General features: G+C 30.5%; 2 protein-coding genes across 2 annotated transcripts; both read right to left on the reverse strand.

The window, feature by feature from the left end:
- Positions 1-358: 358 nt before the first annotated feature.
- LOC139888586 (uncharacterized) lies at positions 359-1,384 on the reverse strand. Its single transcript, XM_071871586.1, has 3 exons — positions 1,032-1,384; positions 637-800; positions 359-540 (listed from the first exon to the last, which is right to left on the reverse strand). Exons 1-3 carry the CDS (start codon positions 1,382-1,384, stop codon positions 359-361), a joined length of 699 nt encoding a protein of 232 aa, XP_071727687.1.
- A 159-nt stretch (positions 1,385-1,543) lies between these two features.
- LOC139888587 (uncharacterized) lies at positions 1,544-18,734 on the reverse strand. Its single transcript, XM_071871587.1, has 4 exons — positions 18,582-18,734; positions 17,658-18,540; positions 16,958-17,375; positions 1,544-1,991 (listed from the first exon to the last, which is right to left on the reverse strand). The coding sequence occupies exons 1-4, from the start codon at positions 18,732-18,734 to the stop codon at positions 1,544-1,546; spliced, it is 1,902 nt and encodes a 633-aa protein (XP_071727688.1).
- Between the last annotated feature and the right edge of the window lie 4,258 nt (positions 18,735-22,992).

Consider the following 22,992-nt stretch of genomic DNA (forward strand, 5'->3'; position numbering starts at 1 on the left):
AACTATTAACTAGCCCGGAGTCCAAATCCACGGCGTCTTCTATCAAAGAGAAACAAGCAATTCCCTTCGTCGATTTAACTTCGAAATCTCCTATTGCCAAGCCAAGCTCTACCAAGCGACCATACCAGACACCGCCACCATCACAGAGTAAAAAACTCAAGCAAAATGACGCTGCCCTTTACGATAATCTTGTTACATCGGATTATGAAGGGGATCAGCAAGCTGGTACATCATGAGCATTATTTCATATTTATAACATTCGCTATGCTTTTTATTTCGCCGATTAATTAATTGCTTTGTTTTGCAGGCGATTCACCTTTCAATCCAGTTTATCCCAGCCCACATACTTGGCAATTTGTTATTTATTATTTGCCTCTCTGATAGCAGCCATCAACTGTCGCTCTTCGATGAAATTCAGATTTTCGTCCAATGCATCATCATTTGCTTCTTCCTCGAAGTTAGCAACTCTATGCGTTGGCACAAGAATTTCAGCAGGTATTACTGCCTCAGAACCATATACCAAACTAAAAGGTATTTCCCCTGTGATTTTCTTGAAAGTAGTGCGATGTGCCCACAACACATTGGGCAATTCATCCACCCAACCAGTTCGCTTTTCGCATAACCTCTTTTTAATACCGCTTACAATATCGCGGTTGGTTACTTCGCATAAGCCATTAGCCTGTGGATGCGCCACTGATGTAAACTTTTGGATTATATTTAAATCAGTGCACCATGTTTTAAAAGGATCTTTCACTATTTGGGCACCATTATCACTAACCAATTCGTGCGGAATACCAAATCTGCAAACAATATACTCCCACACAAAATTTCACACCTGTACTCCAGTGATAGTGCGAACCATCTTAGCTTCAACCCATTTTGTAAAATAGTCAATTGCCACAATCAAGAATTTAACATTCCCAGGTCCTGCGGGAAATGGTCCTACAATGTCAATAGCTTACTTTTGAAATGGCCATGGCGAATTAACAGGAATCATATCATGCCTTGGCATCCGATTCTACGGAGCATGCCTTTGGAAGCTTTTACAACGCTTAATAATCTTTGCAACATCGCGATATAGGGATGGCCAAAAATAACCCATCCGCATAATTTTCGCCGCAATAGTTTTGTAGCCAGAATGCAATGCACAAGAACCATTATGCATTTCATCAATTATGATTTCTGCTTCAATTGGGACCACACACCGCATCATTGGACCGCAATATGATTTACGATACAAGATGTCATTTTGAATGATATACATTGGTGCTCGCTCTCTTACTAAGCGAGCTTCGCGCTTATCACTTGGCAAAATATCATTGCAGATGTATTGCAAGATTGGTTCCATCAAATTTGGCTGTTCTTCTACAACAGACGCAACCATTAAGTCATTATCTATTGATTTGCTTGGCAATTCCTCGACCCAAACTTGTTTTGGAAAGTGCAAAAATGTTAGAGCGGCCAACTTACTCAAAGCATCCGCCTTCTTATTTTGACTTCTTGGCACTTGCGCGAGTTCAAAATGCTCGAACTGCACTGCCAATTATTTCAACAACTGTAAATAGTTCTGCATTGAGGAATCATGTTCCTCAAAAGAGCCATTAAACTGATTTGCCACTAATTGCGAATCTGTAAATGCTCGCAACTTAGTGATATCCATTTTTCGCGCAATATTTAAACCAGCAAGCAAGGCTTCATATTCCGCTTCATTATTTGTCACATCAAAATTTAAACGTAACGCGTACGTATGCTCCTCACCACTAGGGTTTGCCAACACCAAACCCTCAGCAGCGTCTTCTGCGCATGAAGCTCCATCAGTAAATAAATCACATGTTTCGCCAACTACCGGTTTTAATTCTGTTTGCTCATTAATCACCTCCAACTCCCCGGTCATTTCGGCGAGATAATCCGTCAAAACTTGGCCCTTTGCAGCATTGCGCAGAAGGTAAGAGTTTTGATAAGCACCTAACTCTATTACCCACAACGCAAGTCTACCAGATTGTGACGACCCAGGAATTTCCGACCAAATTTAAATTTAATTTTTATATTGTCCCGACACAATAGGAAAGTCTATTAGATCGAGTCCTAAAATGTTTGAACTATTTTTCATGAATGCATTTGACCCTTGACATTTTTCGACGATTCACTAACCTTTAATCGTAAATAGAAATGTTTACATATATAAATAACTATACATGTAAATAATTATATTGTAAATTAAATAGATTAATAAACTATTAAGTAATTAGATATTATGAAAGGAAACTTAAACTTAATAACTAAAACATAATTAAAATTTAAATCATTTCAGTAATATTATTATTACTTTCATTATTACTATTAAAATAAATATCAATATCAGTATTATTAAAATTACAGTTATTATTATTATTAAAATTCTAATTAAAAAGTTATGATTATTAAAATTAGGATGATAAATAGAAAATTATTATAAGGATGATTAAAGATACAATTTTAATTATTGTTATGTTTATTTATAAAAATTTTCATTTTATTAGTATTAATATTATCATATTATTATTTATTATTACTAATTTATTTATCAATAATATTAGTATTACTAGTAATATTATTATTTGTATTAATAATAGTATTGATATATTTTTACTTGTTGATTTCCAAAATTAAGAATTATAAACAAATATAAACATAGTTATATATATATATATATATATATATATATATATATATATATATATATATATATATATATATATATATATATATATATATATATATATATATATATATATAAATATAAATACAATTATATGAATTACATAAATATGTATAATCTGTAAGAAGTAGTTAGCTGTACTTGTCAAACTATTTTTGATCTTGATGTTGGTCTCCAAGAATCGTACCCTGCATCCAATCCAAACAAATGCAAACAAAATCTGTTTAACATCAATATCAAGTTATGTGTTAATTTTATTTATTTATTTTATTTTCTGTACAATTTGGGTAATTTGTCAACACACTTATATTTTATATAAAAATCGATACTCAGTATACTTAATTAATTCATTCCTTCTCCATATCAGTTACAAATGCTATCAAACAGAATCAAATGGTCTAATTAATCACAATTTTTTTTTATAAATACCGAAACATCTGTTCTTCATTTTTTTTGTCATATCTCGAATTCAAATCAAATATCAAAATGTAAAAATGCTATTTTGTTAGCAATCTCTTACTCACGCTCTCTGTAAATTTTCAAACTTCAATTCTTCTTATTGGTTACAAATTTCGAAGTCAAAGTTCAATTGTAAAAAGATCAAATAAATCGTTCTTCTTGAAATTCGAACTTGTTCTTATGTTTTCGGTTAAATTGATCATCCAGAGAGTTTCCATGAAGGATTTAGAACCTTATTCATGTAGGACACATGAGCTAAAACTTTACTAAAATCAAAATCAAATTTTTTTTTTTATTTATTAAGCAAACAACAGAACAACATTTTTTTTCCTTATATTTTTTCTTTCTGTAGTGACCCGAACGTTTCCATGTTTATATATATATTAAATAAAATTGTTATTTACATGATTAAGTGTTTCCAACATGTTAAGCAATCAAACTTGTTAAGACTTGATTAATTGAAATAGGTTTCATATAGACAATTGACCACCCAAGTTGACCGGTGATTCACGAACGTTAAAACTTGTAAAAACTATACGATGACATATATATGGTTATATATATAGTTAACATGATTTTATTATAAGTATGTATCTCATTAGGTATTTTAACAATGAGTTATATACATAAAATGAGACTATTAATTTAAGAAACTCGAAAACGATATATATAACGATTATCGTTATAACAACGTCTTACTAGGTACATATGAATCATATTAAGATATTGATACACTTGGTTAATTATGTTAAATGATAAGTAAATATATTATTAAGTGTATTATCAATGAAATACATATGTAAAAATAAGACTACTAACTTAATGATTTCGAAACGAGACATATATGTAACGATTATCGCTGTAACGACATTTAACTGTATATATATCATACTAAGATATATTATATATCATAATATCATGATAATATAATAATTTAACATCTCATTTGTTATAATAAACAATGGGTTAACAACATTCAACAAGATCGTTAACCTAAAGGTTTCAAAACAACATTTACATGTAACGACTAACGATGACTTAACGACTCAGTTAAAATGTATATACATGTAGTGTTTTAATATGTATTCATACACTTTTGAAAGACTTCAAGACACTTATCAAAATACTTCTACTTAACAAAAATGCTTACAATTACATCCTCGCTCAGTTTCATCAACAATTCTACTCGTATGCACCCGTATTCGTACTCGTACAATACACAGCTTTTAGATGTATGTACTATTGGTATATACACTCCAATGATCAGCTCTTAGCAGCCCATGTGAGTCACCTAACACATGTGGAAACCATCATTTGGCAACTAGCATGAAATATCTCATAAAATTACAAAAATATGAGTAATCATTCATGACTTATTTACATGAAAACAAAATTACATATCCTTTATATCTAATCCATACACCAACGATAAAAAACACCTACAAACACTTTCATTCTTCAATTTTCTTCATCTAATTGATCTCTCTCAAGTTCTATCTTCAAGTTCTAAGTGTTCTTCATAAATTCCAAAAGTTCTAGTTTCATAAAATCAAGAATACTTCCAAGATTGCAAGTTTACTTCCAAGTTTTCTAAATCCATTCCAAGTAATCATCCAAGATCAAGAAACCTTTGTTACTTACAGTAGGTTATCTTTCTAATACAAGGTAATAATCATATTCAAACTTTAATTCAATTTCTATAACTATAACAATCTTATTTCGAGTGGAAATCTTACTTGAAATTGTTTTCGTGTCATGATTCTGCTTCAAGAACTTTCAAGCCATCCAAGGATCCTTTGAAGCTATATCCATTTTTCTCATTTCCAGTAGGTTTATCCAAGGAACTTGAGGTAGTAATGATGTTCATAACATCATTCGATTCATACATAAAAAGCTGTCTTATTCAACGTTATAAACTTGTAATCACTAGAACATAGTTTAGTTAATTCTAAACTTGTTCGCAAATAAAGTTAATCCTTCTAACTAGACTTTTAAAATCAACTAAACACATGTTCTATATCTATATGATATGCTAACTTAATGATTTAAAACCTGGAAACACGAAAAACACCGTAAAACCGGATTTACGCCGTCGTAGTAACACCGCGGGCTGTTTTGGGTTAGTTAATTAGAAACTATGATAAACTTTGATTTAAAAGTTGTTATTCTGGGAAAATTATTTTTATTATGAACATGAAACTATATCCAAAAATTATGGTTAAACTCAAAGTGGAAGTATGTTTTCTAAAATGGTCATCTAGACGTCGTTCTTTCGACTGAAATGACTACCTTTATAAAAACGACTTGTAACTTATTTTTCCGACTATAAACCTATACTTTTTCTGTTTAGATTCATAAAATAGAGTTCAATATGAAACCATAGCAATTTGATTCACTCAAAACGAATTTAAAATGAAGAAGTTATGGGTAAAACAAGATTGGATAATTTTTCTCATTTTAGCTACGTGAAAATTGGTAACAAATCTATTCCAACCATAACTTAATCAACTTGTATTGTATATTATGTAATCTTGAGATACCATAGACACGTATACAATGTTTCGACCTATCATGTCAACACATCTATATATATTTCGGAACAACCATAGACACTCTATATGTGAATGTTGGAGTTAGCTATACAGGGTTAAGGTTGATTCCAAAATATATATAGTTTGAGTTGTGATCAATACTGAGATACGTATACACTGGGTCGTGGATTGATTCAAGATAATATTTATCAATTTATTTCTGTACATCTAACTGTGGACAACTAGTTGTAGGTTACTAACGAGGACAGCTGACTTAATAAACTTAAAACATCAAAATATATTAAAAGTGTTGTAAATATATTTTGAACATACTTTGATATATATGTATATATTGTTATAGGTTCGTGAATCAACCAGTGGCCAAGTCTTACTTCCTGACAAAGTAAAAATCTGTGAAAATGAGTTATAGTCCCACTTTTAAAATCTAATATTTTTGGGATGAGAATACATGCAGGTTTTATAAATGATTTACAAAATAGACACAAGTACGTGAAACTACATTCTATGGTTGAATTATCGAAATTGAATATGCCCCTTTTTATTAAGTCTGGTAATCTAAGAATTAGGGAACAGACACCCTAATTGACGCGAATCCTAAAGATAGATCTATTGGGCCTAACAAACCCCATCCAAAGTACCGGATACTTTAGTACTTCAAAATTTATATCATATCTGAAGGGTGTCCCGGAATGATGGGGATATTCTTATATATGCATTTTGTTAATGTCGGTTACCAGGTGTTCACCATATGAATGATTTTTATCTCTATGTATGGGATGTGTATTGAAATATGAAATCTTGTGGTCTATTGTTACGATCTGATATATATAGGTTAAACCTATAACTCACCAACATTTTTTGTTGACGTTTAAAGCATGTTTATTCTCAGGTGAATACTAAGAGCTTCCGCTATTGCATACTAAAATAAGGACAATATTTGGAGTCCATGTTTGTATGATATTGTGTAAAAACTGCATTCAAGAAACTGATTTCGATGTAACATATTTGTATTGTAAACCATTATGTAATGGTCGTGTGTAAACAGGATATTTTAGATTATCATTATTTGATAATCAACGTAAAGCTTTTTAAACCTTTATTTATGAAATAAAGGTTATGGTTTGTTTTAAAAATGAATGCAGTCTTTGAAAAACGTCTCATATAGAGGTCAAAACCTCGCAACGAAATCAATTAATATGGAACGTTTTTAATCAATAAGAACGGGACATTTCATTTTCTTCGATTTCAAACACTCCAATTGATTCGTTTGTTTAGTTTATAAGCCCAAGACCCAATCTAGTTGGTTATTGTTATGGTTAAAAGGTCTCTGATCGATTACAGTTAAAGAAGAAGAAGATGAAATTAAACAAAAATAATAACGGTTTAAATAAATATGGTTTGCATTAATTTAAGAGAAAACAGAAATGGTTAGATGGTTAAGAGAGGTGTCGGGGATGCGTGAGGTCTCGGGTTCAATTCTCGGCATGGACTGTTATTTTTTTTTGAACTCATGTGATTGAGGTAGTCTTTTTTTTATTTTTATTATTGTTACTTTTATTATTATTATTATTATTATTATTATTATTATTATTATTATTATTATTATTATTATTATTATTATTATTATTATTATTATTATTATTATTATTATTATTATTATTATTATTATTTTTGTTACTATTAATTGTTATTAATGTTGTTATATTATTAATTATGATCATTGTATTAATTATTATTATTGGTATCATTAACTTCATTAATGTAAATTACGATATTACCATTATTATTATTAGTATTATCATTTAGGAAAGAAAAAGTGTAGTAATATGATAAGTATTTAAAATTTACAACATAATATGTAATATTATTATAAGTTAGCTTAAAGATTAAGGTTTGCGATGATTAAAAATATATAGCCACATGTAACATAAATATATATTATATATATAGTTGTATAGATAACTCATAAAGTTTTAAACACTAATACTGAGTAATACTATGAACCTACTTTTAATATATACCAACTAGTATAACTTTAAGGTGTAAATATTAATTACATATAAATTATGTATATATTAAAGTACAAAATATATTACAACTATAAACGAGAATTATGTATCAAATAAATATATAGCTTAATATTGATTAATGAAACTTTAGTAAATTGGTAAATATAATTATAAGATATGGTTAAGATTATAAGTATAAAATTTAAGGTTATAAATAAAGATATATTTAAGATACACAACCTAATTATATTAATAGTATTATGTACAAAATGAAATATATAAATAATTATGTTTAACACATATAACATAACAAATATTTTTTTATATAAAAGGAATATATGAAACATAAATATATTATTAATATAAAAATGATATAATTAATAAGTTAGATATATAAACTTATTCAATTACAATTATGTGTATTAATATATACACAAATGATATAGGTTCGTGAATTCGAGGCCAACCCTGCATTGTTCAATGTCGTCATATGTATTTTTACTACAAAATACAGTACATTGAGTTTCATTTGCTCCCTTTTTAAATGCTTTTGCAATATATATTTTTGGGACTGAGAATACATGCGCTGCTTTTATAACTATTTTATGAAATAGACACAAGTAATCGAAACTACATTCTATGGTTGGATTATCGAATCGAATATGCCCCTTTTTAGCTTGGTACCCTAAGAATTAGGGAAATGGCCCCTAATTGACGCGAATCCTAAAGATAGATCTATGGACCTTGAAACGTCCCATTCGGGTTACGAATGCTTTATTACTTTGATTATCATGTCCGATGAGAGTCCCGGAGTGATGGGGATATTCTATATGCATCCTGTTAGTTCGGTTATCAAGCGTTTAATCCATATGAATGATTTTTATCTCTATGCAGTTTGCGAAATGCCTGATATGAGATTATGTTTATGAGAAATTGAAATATGAAATCTTGTGGTCTATTAAAATTATGGAAATGATTATTATGATAAACTAATGAACTCACCAACCTTTTAGTTGACATTTTAAAGCATGTTTATTCTCAGGTATTAAAGAAATCTTCCACTGTGCATTTGCTCATTTTAAGGATATTACTTGGAGTCAGTCATGAGATATTTCAAAAGATGTTGCATTCGAGTTGTTGAGTTTATCAAGATTATTATTAAGTCAATTATAGTTGGATATATTATGAAATTTTATGCATGCCGTCAACTTTCGATGTAATGAAAGATTGTATTTTTAAAAACGAATGCAATGTTTGTAAAATGTATCATATAGAGGTCAAGTACCTCGCGGTGTAACCAAATGTAATTTATTCATCCTTATGGATTAGGACGGGTCATTAGAGTTGGTATCAGAGCGGTGGTCTTAGCGAACCAGGTCTTGCATTAGTGTGTCTAACTAATAGTTGTTTAGATGCATTAGTGAGTCTGGACTTCGACCGTGTCTGCATGTCAAAAGTTTTGCTTATAATTCGTGTCGAAAATCACCTACTTATTATCCTTAGAAAATTACCTGCTTATCATTCCTAGTCTAGACACATCTTACTGCATTGATTGCATGAATAGTGTATAGACAAAATTCATATCTTAACGTATCTGTTACTGTTACCTTTGCCTGACAGCTTCCGTAGATTCCTCCGTAACTTATGGGATTTTAGTATTATATATGCATATGTAAATTATGTATTGCAGGGTACTAATCTACATCCTATAATCTAATTCTTATCGAAAATCCTTCATCTGATCGTACAAGATGAATCCCTCAACCAGTTCGAGTCCCTCAGATTCTGATAGCTATTCCGATATGGATTTCTACTCGAGCTCTGAAAGCAGTGTAACTGGAATGGATCAACCAATCAGTCATCACCAATTCTGGATGAATTGAGGATGGGTTCGTAGTCTACTTAATCAATGGAGACACGAAGAATGCGATCTTTTCCATCAACCAAATTCACCTCTTGGTGAAAAACCTGAAGCACTTACCGGCGAACCAGTCTGAAACACCTATTTTACCCTCATTTCCTGAATATCTCACCACGATTATATTCTATCTAAAATTCTGAACATTATTCATCCGCTCGTCCTGACCGACAATCATCCCGGAATAATAGAAGAAGTCAACGAACTTCGCGCTCGAGTAATCAATTTGGAAAAACGTGGTGCAAAACCTACCAGCTTTAACAACAGCACCGGCAACACCAGTACCACCAACAACTCAAGTTTCAACATCACACGCCTCAACCTCTCATTCTGTACCTCAAGTATAATCATCGTTCTACATGATGTTCCACATTATTTATCTTCGTTCAACACGACAATTATGTAATATCTAATGTTTTAGAGATTATATATTCTTATTCTAACGGTAAATCAAATGAGTCTAATATCATATTGACTCATTAAATCCATGATTATATCTGAGGAAAATATATATGTATATATGTTTTCATAAAGATTGTAATAAAAAAAATAAATTTTTTTTTTGTACAAACTGTTAATGATGAAAATATTTTAATGGGTAGGTAATACCCGAGGAATATTTAAGATTTCACATTAATAAATTACACTGTACATTCTTCGAATCTGATTCAACAGTCATTTACTATCCTACTTACATCCACAGATATACGTATCCGTTTACCGCAGAATAACCATTTCCATTCAATTTTATATTCGAATTTTGACCTATCAGAATCCGACAAGTGGCATAATGAAGAAAACATTGGACAAAATAAAATTTCTTAGAAACAAACAAATTAACTATGAGAAATTTTGTTAAGAATCCACGCTAACTGTTCCTAGCTAATTGTTCCTAGCTAACTGATTACATTTTATTTATCGCAATTTAATTATCGCAATTTACATTCTCGCAATTTTATTTATCGTCATTTAATTTCTGTTATTTACTTTACGCACTTTATTTATCGTTATTTAATTTCTGTTATTTATTTTACGCACTTTAAATATCGGGACACGTATACAAGGTTTTGACATATCATATCGACGCATCTATATATATTATTTGGAATAACCATAGACACTCTATATGCAGTAATGATCGAGTTCTCTATACAGGGTTGAGGTTGATTCTACAATAATATATATAGTTTGAGTTGTGATCGAGTCTGAGACATGTACATGGGTCACGATACGTATTAATTAATTCGAATATTATATATTAAACTATATATGAATTATTAGACTGTTAACTGTGGACTATCGACTGTGTACTAATAACATTGGACAATTAAAATGAATTAAAATATTAATTATAACATATGAAACTAAACAATTCTTCAAGTTTTCCACTTGATTTCATCTTAAACCTCATTTGTATCTTGACAATTACAATCTGCGTTTAAAACCTTTCATGACTCTTGAAAACACATCAATCGAGAGGATGAACCAACCGCACTTCATCTACAAAAGGAAGAACTTATGCATATAGTTATGCATCTGAAAACACTTGAAACCTGAGTAAACGTTTAACACGTATTTGTGCTCCTTTGGCGTTGTTATTACCTAAAATAACTTTGCAATCCCTTTTCAAATTAGCCAATTTTGTCACAGCTCTAACAAGTCAACTTCGACTTTTCATTTGGATTAACCTTATTATAACCTTGATATATATGCGTGCTCTTTTATTGTTACCTGGGAACCTTTTATATTCCACCATATTACCAGCAGATGTACCAGCAACCTCGTCGCTCCTTGGTTTAAATCTCTCCGACAAATCACTATATTTATTTATTGAAGTCTTATCATGGACTCATCCGCACCTTGTAACAAGAATTACCATACCAATTCCCGGGAATAAGCAAATCTGTATTGTGAGCCTCACAACGTTTTCGCATCAACAGTTATATGTATCCATATAACATTCATCTCTTAGAACTATGATCTTCCATTCCGAAATTCTGAAAAGCACCCAGTTTGCGAATTAATACTCTGAATTTTGAAAAGTTGAATGAAGCAACAAAAACTGTAAATGACCTCAACAGCCAAAAGTTGATGATAAAGAATTGTATGTTGGAAAAGCTCAGAAAATGTTTGAAACTGAAAAACTGATTGAGCAAACTACGAAGGAGTCTCTGAACAAATCACAAGGACTAAACTTGTACATTAAGAATCCTGATGATTCTATTTCTGATGAAATCTTTAGTGAATGCCTTACTTCTGACTCCAAACTCTCGCGGACAAATTTTCTTCACCATCCTTCGATATTAGAAATTCCAAGATATCATCGTATCTTTCATTATAAATATCCTCCATATTTCTGAAGATATTTTCATAACTGTTCTTATCTGAAATCATTAATCTCTTCGTGCTATCAGTGTTACATCATATAGAAACTGTTAGTTTCTATATTCTGTAAACTTTCGAGCTTAAAATATGAATGTTATTGAAGTAATGTTGGAAACTGATGCATGAGTTAGTATAATATAATGACACTTGATCAACGTGATTATATTACAGTAAGTCATGCTGAGTTTCTAATGGGATGTGATGATTCACAGATCATAACGTCATCATGTGCCATGTTACACGACTCTTGTATTCTATCTAACCTCAAAAATATCAAGAAAATATTTTCTTGATGATTCGGTCCTTTCCGGATATTCTAGTAATTTGACAAATTAAATCATGCTACTACCTTTCCTTTCTACCTTGTATATTATGATAATTTGAAACTTCATTCCTACAAATTCTGGACCATTACTTGCGGAAAGAAAACAAAAGAATGAAGCTCCAAAATAGAAAGGGGGTATAAATCGCAGCAAAAATGAGAGAGCATTAACTGTGAATGATAATGATTATAGAAGACAAAAGCAAGGACTCCGAAATATAAAGGAGAATATAAAGCATGATAACAACACATAAATTACAAGCAGTGGATATTAATACGAATAGCAATATAAAGCCACAGTAGAATTAAGAATAGAATCACCTCAAGGTAATGGTAGAAGTAAACAGATTCTTTTGGTGAAAGATTGAAAAGAAGGATGACAGAGATGATAATTAGGAAAATATCAAGGATTAGAACTAGATTAAGCATCTTCACAATCTTTTAGATATATGAACTAAGAAGGAAAGTGTAGGAATGGTAGGAATAATGGAACGGAAGAGTTTAATTTATAATGGAAATGTCAGACAGAGTAATCGAGGCAGATCATCGTATTTAATTATAGAGATCTTAATTTCCTCACTCGCCGAAGAATCAAATCTTTTTGATTTCAAGGATTTTCTATAATCCATTGAATTCCGGAATTCAACCCTGACTCTGTCTAAAGTTAAGATGAATCTTTACTTTCCTATTTCACTCTTTGGTGATAGCTTCATTCGTACTCTTCGAATAATCAAATTATACTTATCCATATTACTCGCTGATGATAAAACTCTAATTTCTAACTCATATTTGTCATGAAAACATTTTTAATGTTAACTATGACAACCACACTCAAATTTCGGGACGAAATTTCTTTAACGGGTAGGTACTGTGACGACCCGGGAATTTCTAACCAAATTTAAATTTAATTTTTATATTGTTCCGACACAATAGGCAAGTCTATTAGATCGAGTCCTAAAACGTTTGAACTATTTTTCATGAATGCATTTGACCCTTGACATTTTTCGACGATTCACGAACCTTTAATCGTAAATAGAAATGTTTACATATATAAATAACTATACATGTAAATAATTATATTGTAAATTAAATAGATTAATAAACTATTAGGTAATTAGATATTATGAAAGGAAACTTAAACTTAATAACTAAAACATAATTAAAATTAAAATCATTTCAGTAATATTATTATTACTTTCATTATTACTATTAAAATAAATATCAATATCAGTATTATTAAAACTACAGTTATTATTATTGTTAAAATTCTAATTAAAAAGTTATGATTATTAAAATTAGGATGATAAATAGAAAATTATTATAAGAGAAAATTATTATAAGGATGATTAAAGATACAATTTTAATTATTGTTATGTTTATTTATAAAAATTTTCATTTTATTAGTATTAATATTATCATATTATTATTTATTATTACTAATTTATTTATCAATAATATTAGTATTACTAGTAATATTATTATTTGTATTAATAATAGTATTGATATATTTTTACTTGTTAATTTCCAAAATTAAGAATTATAAACAAATATAAACATAGTTATATATATATTATATATATAAATTTAAATACAATTATATGAATTACATAAATATGTATAATCTGTAAGAAGTAGTTAGCTGTACTTGTCAAACTATTTTTGATCTTGATGTTGGTCTCCAAGAATCGTACCCTGCATCCAATCCAAACAAATGCAAACAAAATCTGTTTAACATCAATATCAAGTTATGTGTTAATTTTATTTATTTATTTTATTTTCTGTACAATTTGGGTAATTTGTCAACACACTTATATTTTATATAAAAATTGATACTCAGTATACTTAATTAATTCATTCATTCTCCATATCAGTTACAAATGCTATCAAACAGAATCAAATGGTCTAATTAATCACAAATTTTTTTTATAAATACCGAAACTTCTGTTCTTCATTTTTTTTGTCATATCTCGAATTCAAATCATATATCAAAATGTAAAAATGCTATTTGGTTAGCAATCTCTTACTCAAGCTCTCTGTAAATTTTAAAACTTCAATTCTTCTTATTGATTACAAATTTCGAAGTCAAAGTTCAATTGTAAAAACGTCAAATAAATCGTTCTTCATGAAATTCGAACTTGTTCTTATGTTTTCGGTTAAATTGATCATCCAGAGAGTTTCCATGAAGGATTTAGAACCTAATTCATGTAGGATACATGAGCTAAAACTTAACTAAAATCAAAATCAAAATTTTTTTTTTATTTATTACGCGAACAACAGAACAGCATTTTTTTTTCCTTATATTTTTTCTTTCTTCAATTTCAAACACTCCAATTGATTCGTTTGTTTAGTTTATGAGCCCAAGACCCAATCTAGTTGGTTATTGTTATGGTTAAAGGTCTCTGATCGATTACAGTTAAAGAAGAAGATGATGAAATTAAACAGAAATAATAACGGTTTAAATAAATATGGTTTGCATTAATTTCAGAGAAAATAGAAATGGTTAGATAGTTAAGAGAGGTGTCGGGGATGCGTGAGGTCTCGGGTTCAATTCCCGGCATAGACTGTTATTTTTTTTGGAACTCATTTGATTGAGGTAGTCTTTTTATTTTATTTTTATTATTGTTACTTTTATTATTATTATTATTATTATTATTATTATTATTATTATTATTATTATTATTATTATTATTATTATTATTATTATTATTATTATTATTATTATTATTATTATTTTTGTTACTATTAATTGTTATTAATGTTGTTATATTATTAATTATGATCATTGTATTAATTATTATTATTGGTATCATTAACTTCATTAATGTAAATTACGATATTACCATTATTATTATTAGTATTATCATTTAGGAAAGAAAAACTGTAGTAATATGATTAGTATTTAAAATTTACAGCATAATACGTAATATTATTATAAGTTAGCTTAAAGATTAAGGTTTGCGATGATTAAAAATATATAGCCACATGTAACATAGATATATATATATATATATATATATATATATATATATATATATATATATATATATATATATATATATATATATATATATATATATATATATATATATATATATATAGTTGTATAGAAAACTCATAAAGTTTTAAACACTAATACTGAGTAATACTATGAACCTACTTTTAATATATACCAACTAGTATAACTTTAAGGTGTAAATATTAATTACATATAAATTAAGTATATATTAAAGTACAAAATATATTACAACTATAAATGAGAATTATGTATCAAATAAATATATAGCTTAATATTGATTAATGAAACATTAGTAAATTAGTAAATATAATTATAAGACATGGTTAAGATTATAAGTATAAAATTTAAGGTTATAAATAAAGATATATTTAAGATACACAACCTAATTATATTAATAGTATTATGTACAAAATGAAATATATAAATAATTATGTTTAACACATAAAACATAACAAATATTTTTTTTATATAAAAGGAATATATGAAACATAAATATATTATTAATATAAAAATGATATAATTAATAAGTTAGATATATAAACTTATTCAATTACAATTATGTGTATTAATATATACACAAATGATATAGGTTCGTGAATCCGAGGCAAACCCTGCATTGTTCAATGTCGTCATATGTATTTTTACTACAAAATACAGTACAGTGAGTTTCATTTGCTCTCTTTTTAAATGCTTTTGCAATATATATTTTTGGGACTGAGAATACATGCGCTGCATTTATAACTTTTTACGAAATAGACACAAGTAATCGAAACTACATTCTATGGTTGGATTATCAAATCCAATACGCCCCTTTTTAGCTTGGTAGCCTAAGAATTAGGGAAATGGCCCCTAATTGACGTGAATCCTAAAGATAGATCTATGGACCTTGACACGTCCCATTCGGGTTACGAATGCTTTAGTACTTCGATTATCATGTCCGATGAGAGTCCCGGAGTGATGGGGATATTCTATATGCATCCTGTTAATTCGGTTATCAAGCGTTCAATCCATATGAATGATTTTTATCTCTATGCAGTTTGCGAAATGCCTGATATGAGATTATGTTTATGAGAAATTGAAATATGAAATCTTGTGGTCTATTAAAATTATGAAAATGATTATTATGATAAACTAATGAACTCACCAACCTTTTGATTGACATTTTAAAGTATGTTTATTCTCAGGTATTAAAGAAATCTTTCGCTGTGCATTTGCTCATTTTAAGGATATTACTTGGAGTCAGTCATGACATATTTCAAAAGACGTTGCATTCGAGTTGTTGAGTTTATCAAGATTATTATTAAGTCAATTATAGTTGGATATATTATGAAATTTTATGCATGCCGTCAACTTTCGATGTAATGAAAGATTGTCTTTTTAAAAACGAATGCAATGTTTGTAAAATGTATCATATAGAGGTCAAGTACCTCGCGATGTAACCAAATGTAATGTATTCGTCCTTATGGATTAGGACGGGTCGTTAGACAGATATCTCTGGTTTTGTTAAGACTTGCTTGACCGGCATGTTAGTTAACACGTGCACTGGATGCCCTTGAAAATATCTTCTTAACCTTCGCGATGTTAATATGAGCACATACCCAAATTTTTCAATCGGCGCATAGTTTATCTCGCTTCCTGTCAGAGCTTTACTGACAAAATACACAGGTTTTTGTATTTTATCCCTTTCCGCAACTAGGACTGATCCAAAAGCTTCATTTGCTACCGATATATAAAGGTAAAGAGTTTTGCCATCAACTGGCGCTGTTAACGTAGGCAAAGTTTTTAATAACTTCTTCATTTCCTGAAACATGATTTCAGCTTCACTTGTCCAAACAAAGCTCTTTTGTTTCAAGTAGCCTTTTAAAGTTTTGAAAAATGGTAATTGTCTTTCAGTTGCCTTAGATAAGAAACGCGTTAATGCGGCTAATTTTCCTGTCAAACTTTGCACTTCCTTGACTGTCTTTGGTGCCATCATATTTTCAATAGCCGCAATTTTCTTTGGATTAGCTTGAATACCTTGCTCAGTAACAAGATATCCCAAAAACTTTCCTTCTATTTTGCCAAAATTACACTTTATCGGATTAAGCTTCATGTTTATCCTGCGTAATGTATCAAATGTTTCCCGTATATCGTCAATAATGTGCTCTTGCGTTGTGCTTTTAATTACTAAATCATCTACATAAGCCTCAAGATTACGCCCAACTTGCTTTTCGAACGCAGTGTCAATTAAGCGTTGATATGTCGCACCCGCATTAATTAAACCAAAAGGCATCATTATATAAGAGAATATGCCTTTACCTGTATGAAAAGCAGTTTTATCTGCGTCTTCTTTAGCCATTGGGATCTGATGATGTCCCCTTGTCGCATCCAAAAAACATTTATATGGAAAAGCATGTAAAGATTCCACTTTCAAATCAATTTCTGGAAGTGGATAATTATCTTTAGGGCACACTTTATTTAAATCCTTGAAATCAATACACATTCTCCACGAGCCATCATGCTTTTTTACCAACACTGGATTCGCAATCCATGATTGGTATTGAACTTCGAGTAAAATTCCAGCTCTCACTAATTTTGTTACCTCTACGCACAGCCACTTAGCGCGATCGGGGGTCATGCCTCTACGCTTCTGCACTACATGTTTTAAAGCTGGATTTACATTAAGTCTGTGTTCTGCAATATGACGCAGAACACCAGTCATATCATTCTCACACCAAGCAAAAACATCCATGTACTGCACAAGTAACTGCACAATTTGTTTCTTGGTATCCGCACTAACATTGCATCCCACTTTAATTTTTTGATCGGGATATGCAGGATTAACCACTATCATGTTGTCTGCGGCATCGGCGGTTTCTTGAACTGCGATTTTCACATTAATAGCCGCACAAATGGGCATGATGCTTACTGAACTTATTGTCGCAACACCTTTATGCGTTGCGAATTTAATCATGCCATGAATTGTAGATGGAACAATTCCGAATTTACCTAAGGCAGTTCTGCCTAACAACATGTTATAGCGAGATGAAATCCGCATAACATAGAAATCTAACTGCGCTCGTCGCACTAAACTATCATCATTTTCATCGAAAAGCTCAACATCTAAAGACAATACGCCCATAGCCAAAGAGGATTCTCCCGCAAAACCAGTTAGCGAGGCTACAGTTGGTTGTAAATTTCTCTAATACTCTCCGGCAGTTGAACAAAACATTACTCATAAACAATGTCAACACTGCTGCCATTATCAACATGAACTTTCATGATTGTGATTCCAGTTTCCGCTACCTTGCACGATACTACTATCGGCATTTCGGAGAAATCATCACTTTGCATTTTTGGAAAATTAATTGGTGCAGACTGCCAATTTTGATACATTTTTGCTGACTTTCACTTTCTTCCTCTTTTTTAAGCATTTTCTTGCACAGCGACAGCAATACCACGATCAATTCCAATATTGCTCATTACTTCAATTAAACAAGCAATTTACCGCCAATTACAAACGTATTCGCCTGTGAATCATCAAAATAATGCACGATTAGAATTAAATAAGGTAATTGATTGTTTGATAGCACAAAACAAAAAATTTCAAGTTCAATTCTTAAAACGCGTCCCACGGATGGCGCCAATTGATCAATCCATAATTAATGAGTTACTTAATTAAGGATTGAGTGCAATGAGATTAAGATGGAGGATGGGATGTTTGATGATTATTTTGGGCCCTGATGATAGTCTTTCACTTTTCAATCAAGTGATCAACCACCCCGACCCTGTCTTGATTGTTAATTAGCATGATTCACCTTAACTCGATGTAGAAATTCCTTGGGCAAAGTCACAAGTGAAAATCACAAAGGTCTAGGCAAATGGCAGAGAATCAACAACCTATAAATGAGAGGCCGAGCTCTTTATTTATAGTATTCAAAATATCCGCGGTCTGCGGATTGCTTAACTATCCGCGAAAACTTAGCGAAGCGACCCACAGTCTTTCATTAGCGCGGAAACTGACCCGCTATCTTTATTTTCAGCGAATATTCCGAGCATTTCGAATATACTTTGCGTAACTTCTACTTTCAGTCTTTAGTAAATAAAATATACATATACAATACTATGTATATGATCAGCTGATATGGCTGAATATGATGCGTGTAGTTGAACAACTAATTTGGAATGTTGAAAAATGGTTGCGGGTTTGGTCATCTGAGTTGTAGCCATCTCTCACATCCTCCACATCCCCTCCTCCTGCATATTAGTTAAAGTAAAAAAAATATTAGAACTAAAGTATGTCAAACACATGCTACATTTTGGTATATAATATATATATTATAATATTGTTACTTACATAAGCATTATTAGTTCGGGCTAACAGGTGTCGAGGGCTCAATGGGGATGTTATGGTAACGCTAGTTCATAGAAAATTGACTGTAACCATGTCTGATGTTAAAGCGAAGGGGTACAAAATAGTTATATTTTTACTACAAAATACTATTAAATACGATACAATTTTACACAAGTTATTTATTTATTTATAGAGTGGATATACCTAAACCTTGCTACAACACTTATAGACAGTGTACCTAATTGTGCAGTAGTGTAGTTTTTAGTAAGTCCGGTTCGTTCCACAGGGATCTTAGTCAAGTTTAACGCTATATTTTTAAAACTATATTTGTATAAATATAAATATATATAAGTAGTATTATTATTATAAAAGGGAGATTTTACCGTTTAATGACCGGTTTGTCGATTTTTAAAACTTTAGTCGCAGTTAAAACCTAATGTAAAATATTAAAAATAAATATAACTTAATTTTAAAGCGTAAAGTAAATGATGATAAGGAAATGCGATAAATTAAAATGATAAATAAAATGACAATAAATAAATTTGCGATAATTAAAAAGTACGATAATTAAAAGTGCAATTAAATATGAAATAAAAGAATTATGCTTATTTAAACTTCCGTAATCATGATGTTTGACGTGTTGATTTTAGTTTATTACCATGGGTTAATTGTCCTTTATCCTGGATTATTCAATATGTCCGTCTGGTTTTGTCCATAACAGTCCATCAGTCATAAATATAAAGTGCGAGTGTCCTCGTCAAATTATCCTTATATCCGAAGTCAAATATTCCAACTAATTGGGGACTTAAACTATAATTACACCAATTTTCCTTGTATATAATTCACCCCTGTTTTAATAAGTCCATAGACTATTAATCCATTCTCGTGTCCGGTTAAATGAACGATTATTAGTACTTATAAATATCCCGCCCATCGTGTCCGATCGAGTGTATATGGTTATTTATAGGTACGTCTAATTGTAAATCTGTATATTAAATTAACAAACTATCATTTAATTAAACAAATATAAAGCCCATTAATAACCCATAGTCTAATTTCCACAAGTGTCGTTCTTTTGTCCAAACGCCAATTATGGTACAAAGCCCAAATACCCTGTCTTTAATATTTAGCCCAACATCACGATTACTTCGGCTTAAATAAGCATAATAATAACTTAGCTACAAGACATTAATTTAAAAAGGTTGAACATAACTTACAATGATTAATAATAGCGTAGCGTTACACGGACAGAATTTCGACTTACAACCTTACAACATTCGCTAACATGCCCTTATTATTAAAATTAAAATTAAAATTAAAATTAAAATATAAATATAAATATATATCGTATGAGGGAGAGGAAAGAAAAATATGTTAACATTTGATCAAAAACTGCGAAATTTATAGGATGTCAACTGATTCTGTTCACCATGCGATCGCATGGATTTATAACTGCCAGGCCATGCTATCGCATGGCCCCCTGGGACAGCTCACATTTGGTTGTTTTCTTCTTGCCAACGGTTTTATAAATATATATAATATATATATAATTTTTAATAATTTTTTATATATTATATTATATTTATGTGTATAGTTAACTTGTAATTTTAGCTCCGTTGCATCGCGCGTTAAGAGTTGACTTTGGTCCCGGTTCCGGATTTCAAACGTCCTTGCGTACAATTTAATATCTTGTATTTTGCGTTACTCTTGTAATTTTGAGACGTTTCTCATCAATAATTTGAACCACTTTGATTGTACTTTGTACTTTTTAGCTTTTTGGTCGTTTGCGTCTTCAAATCGTCGAATCTGTCTTTTGTCTTCACCTTTTATTATTTAAACAGATATCACTTGTAAATAGAACAATTGCAACCAAAAGCTTGTCTTTCTTGATGGATAATGCTATGAAATATATGTTCGTTTTTAGCATTATCAAATATTCCCACACTTGAGCGTTACTTGTCCTCAAGCAATATAGTCTTGAAATAAAAATACTAGAATCACTTCTTTATTCTTCACACTTTGTACATTAGTGATTTCTATACGGCGGTATGAACAATGGTAGTAACGATGTGGTTTACAGTCCCACATGAATATGAAAATTTAGATCCTTAAGGAAATTGGATCTTTATGAAAACATTTGATCTTTTGAAAATTAATCTAGCTTTTACCCTAGATAAGTTTTCCGGAATAACCCTTCACCGGTGTTTGCAAATTGTTTTGTGGGTATGGTGGGTTTCAGATTTGAAAATTTTAGCTCAAAACTTATGGTTTTGTGTCATCCACTTGCTAACCTTGTATTAGGAAAGCAACACGTCCAGTATACTTGCTCCGTATATTACCTTTCGGTAAACTACTGTCCGGTTGTAAAGGAAAGCGTTGAACAAGTAACTGTTAAGGCAATGTCCCCTGACATGCTTTTAATTATGGTCTATATCGTGTCGGCTACAATTACTATCCTTTGTAGGAGCAATAGTAAAGATCACCCTATAGTTTTTCAATCTGGCACAAGGTCCTGTCTTCGACCATGCTATGCAATCACTGTTCTTACGTTTGACACCCGATTTGGTTCAGGTGACCTAATGAATTTCAGGTGAATTCCTAAGATTTTACGTTCAATGGTAATGAATGCATTAAAAATGGGTTTTCAGAAAACAAATCGGTTTGTAATTTTGATCAAAATATTTTCTCATTCAAGCTTGAGTTTAGATATCATCGAATTCCATGAGTTTGTAATTCTCAATCTTTAAAGTCAATCTCAAGGATTGAGTAAAATCAGGCTTAAACGCTGATTTTTGATCTTTAAGGAGATTATCCTTTCTGGGGATCTGATTCATTAGTCTTATCAAGCTAATTTGAACGGCGCCCTCCCCATTTTGCGAGACAGATCCTCTCATGGTTAGGATAAGTCTGACCACTTGGCAACCCTGTTTGATGCTGAGGTCCGTGAATTTCCAGCTGATTTTTGAGAAAACTTTTCAAGGTTTTTCGTAGACTCTACAACTGGTCTGGACGACAACTTCCTGACCTAAATCAAGAAGCGCGTTTCTTTTTCAGAAGACTTTACTTCCTTTTAATGATGGAATTGATTCATCGTGTAGATCCATCTTTCTTTCAAATATATTACAATTTACCGGGTAAAACGGTTAATTTTGTCCAAAACAAAAGTATCTTAAATTATTTGTACAAAAATATGTGATATATATTTTAAATAACTTGGTAAATTTTTCCCACACTTCGCTTTTATTTTCCTTTCTTTGCCTTTTTATTGTCCTCTATTCCATTTTAAATAAATTCTAACAT

Source organism: Rutidosis leptorrhynchoides, chromosome 2 (assembly GCF_046630445.1).
Source record: "Rutidosis leptorrhynchoides isolate AG116_Rl617_1_P2 chromosome 2, CSIRO_AGI_Rlap_v1, whole genome shotgun sequence".
Lineage (NCBI taxonomy): Eukaryota > Viridiplantae > Streptophyta > Magnoliopsida > Asterales > Asteraceae > Rutidosis > Rutidosis leptorrhynchoides.

Coding starts and splice junctions, on each gene's coding strand:
- LOC139888586 (XM_071871586.1), bottom strand. CDS start 1,384: ATGGTTGCGTCTGTTGTAGAAGAACAGCCAAATTTGATGGAACCAATC. Junction 801..1,031: donor CGTTGTAAAAGCTTCCAAAG/GCATGCTCCGTA, acceptor TATTGTTTGCAG/ATTTGGTATTCCGCACGAAT. Junction 541..636: donor CAACCGCGATATTGTAAGCG/GTATTAAAAAGA, acceptor AGAAAATCACAG/GGGAAATACCTTTTAGTTTG.
- LOC139888587 (XM_071871587.1), bottom strand. CDS start 18,734: ATGTATCAAAATTGGCAGTCTGCACCAATTAATTTTCCAAAAATGCAA. Junction 18,541..18,581: donor ATGGCAGCAGTGTTGACATT/GTTTATGAGTAA, acceptor GGAGAGTATTAG/AGAAATTTACAACCAACTGT. Junction 17,376..17,657: donor TAAAACTGCTTTTCATACAG/GTAAAGGCATAT, acceptor TTACTGAGCAAG/GTATTCAAGCTAATCCAAAG.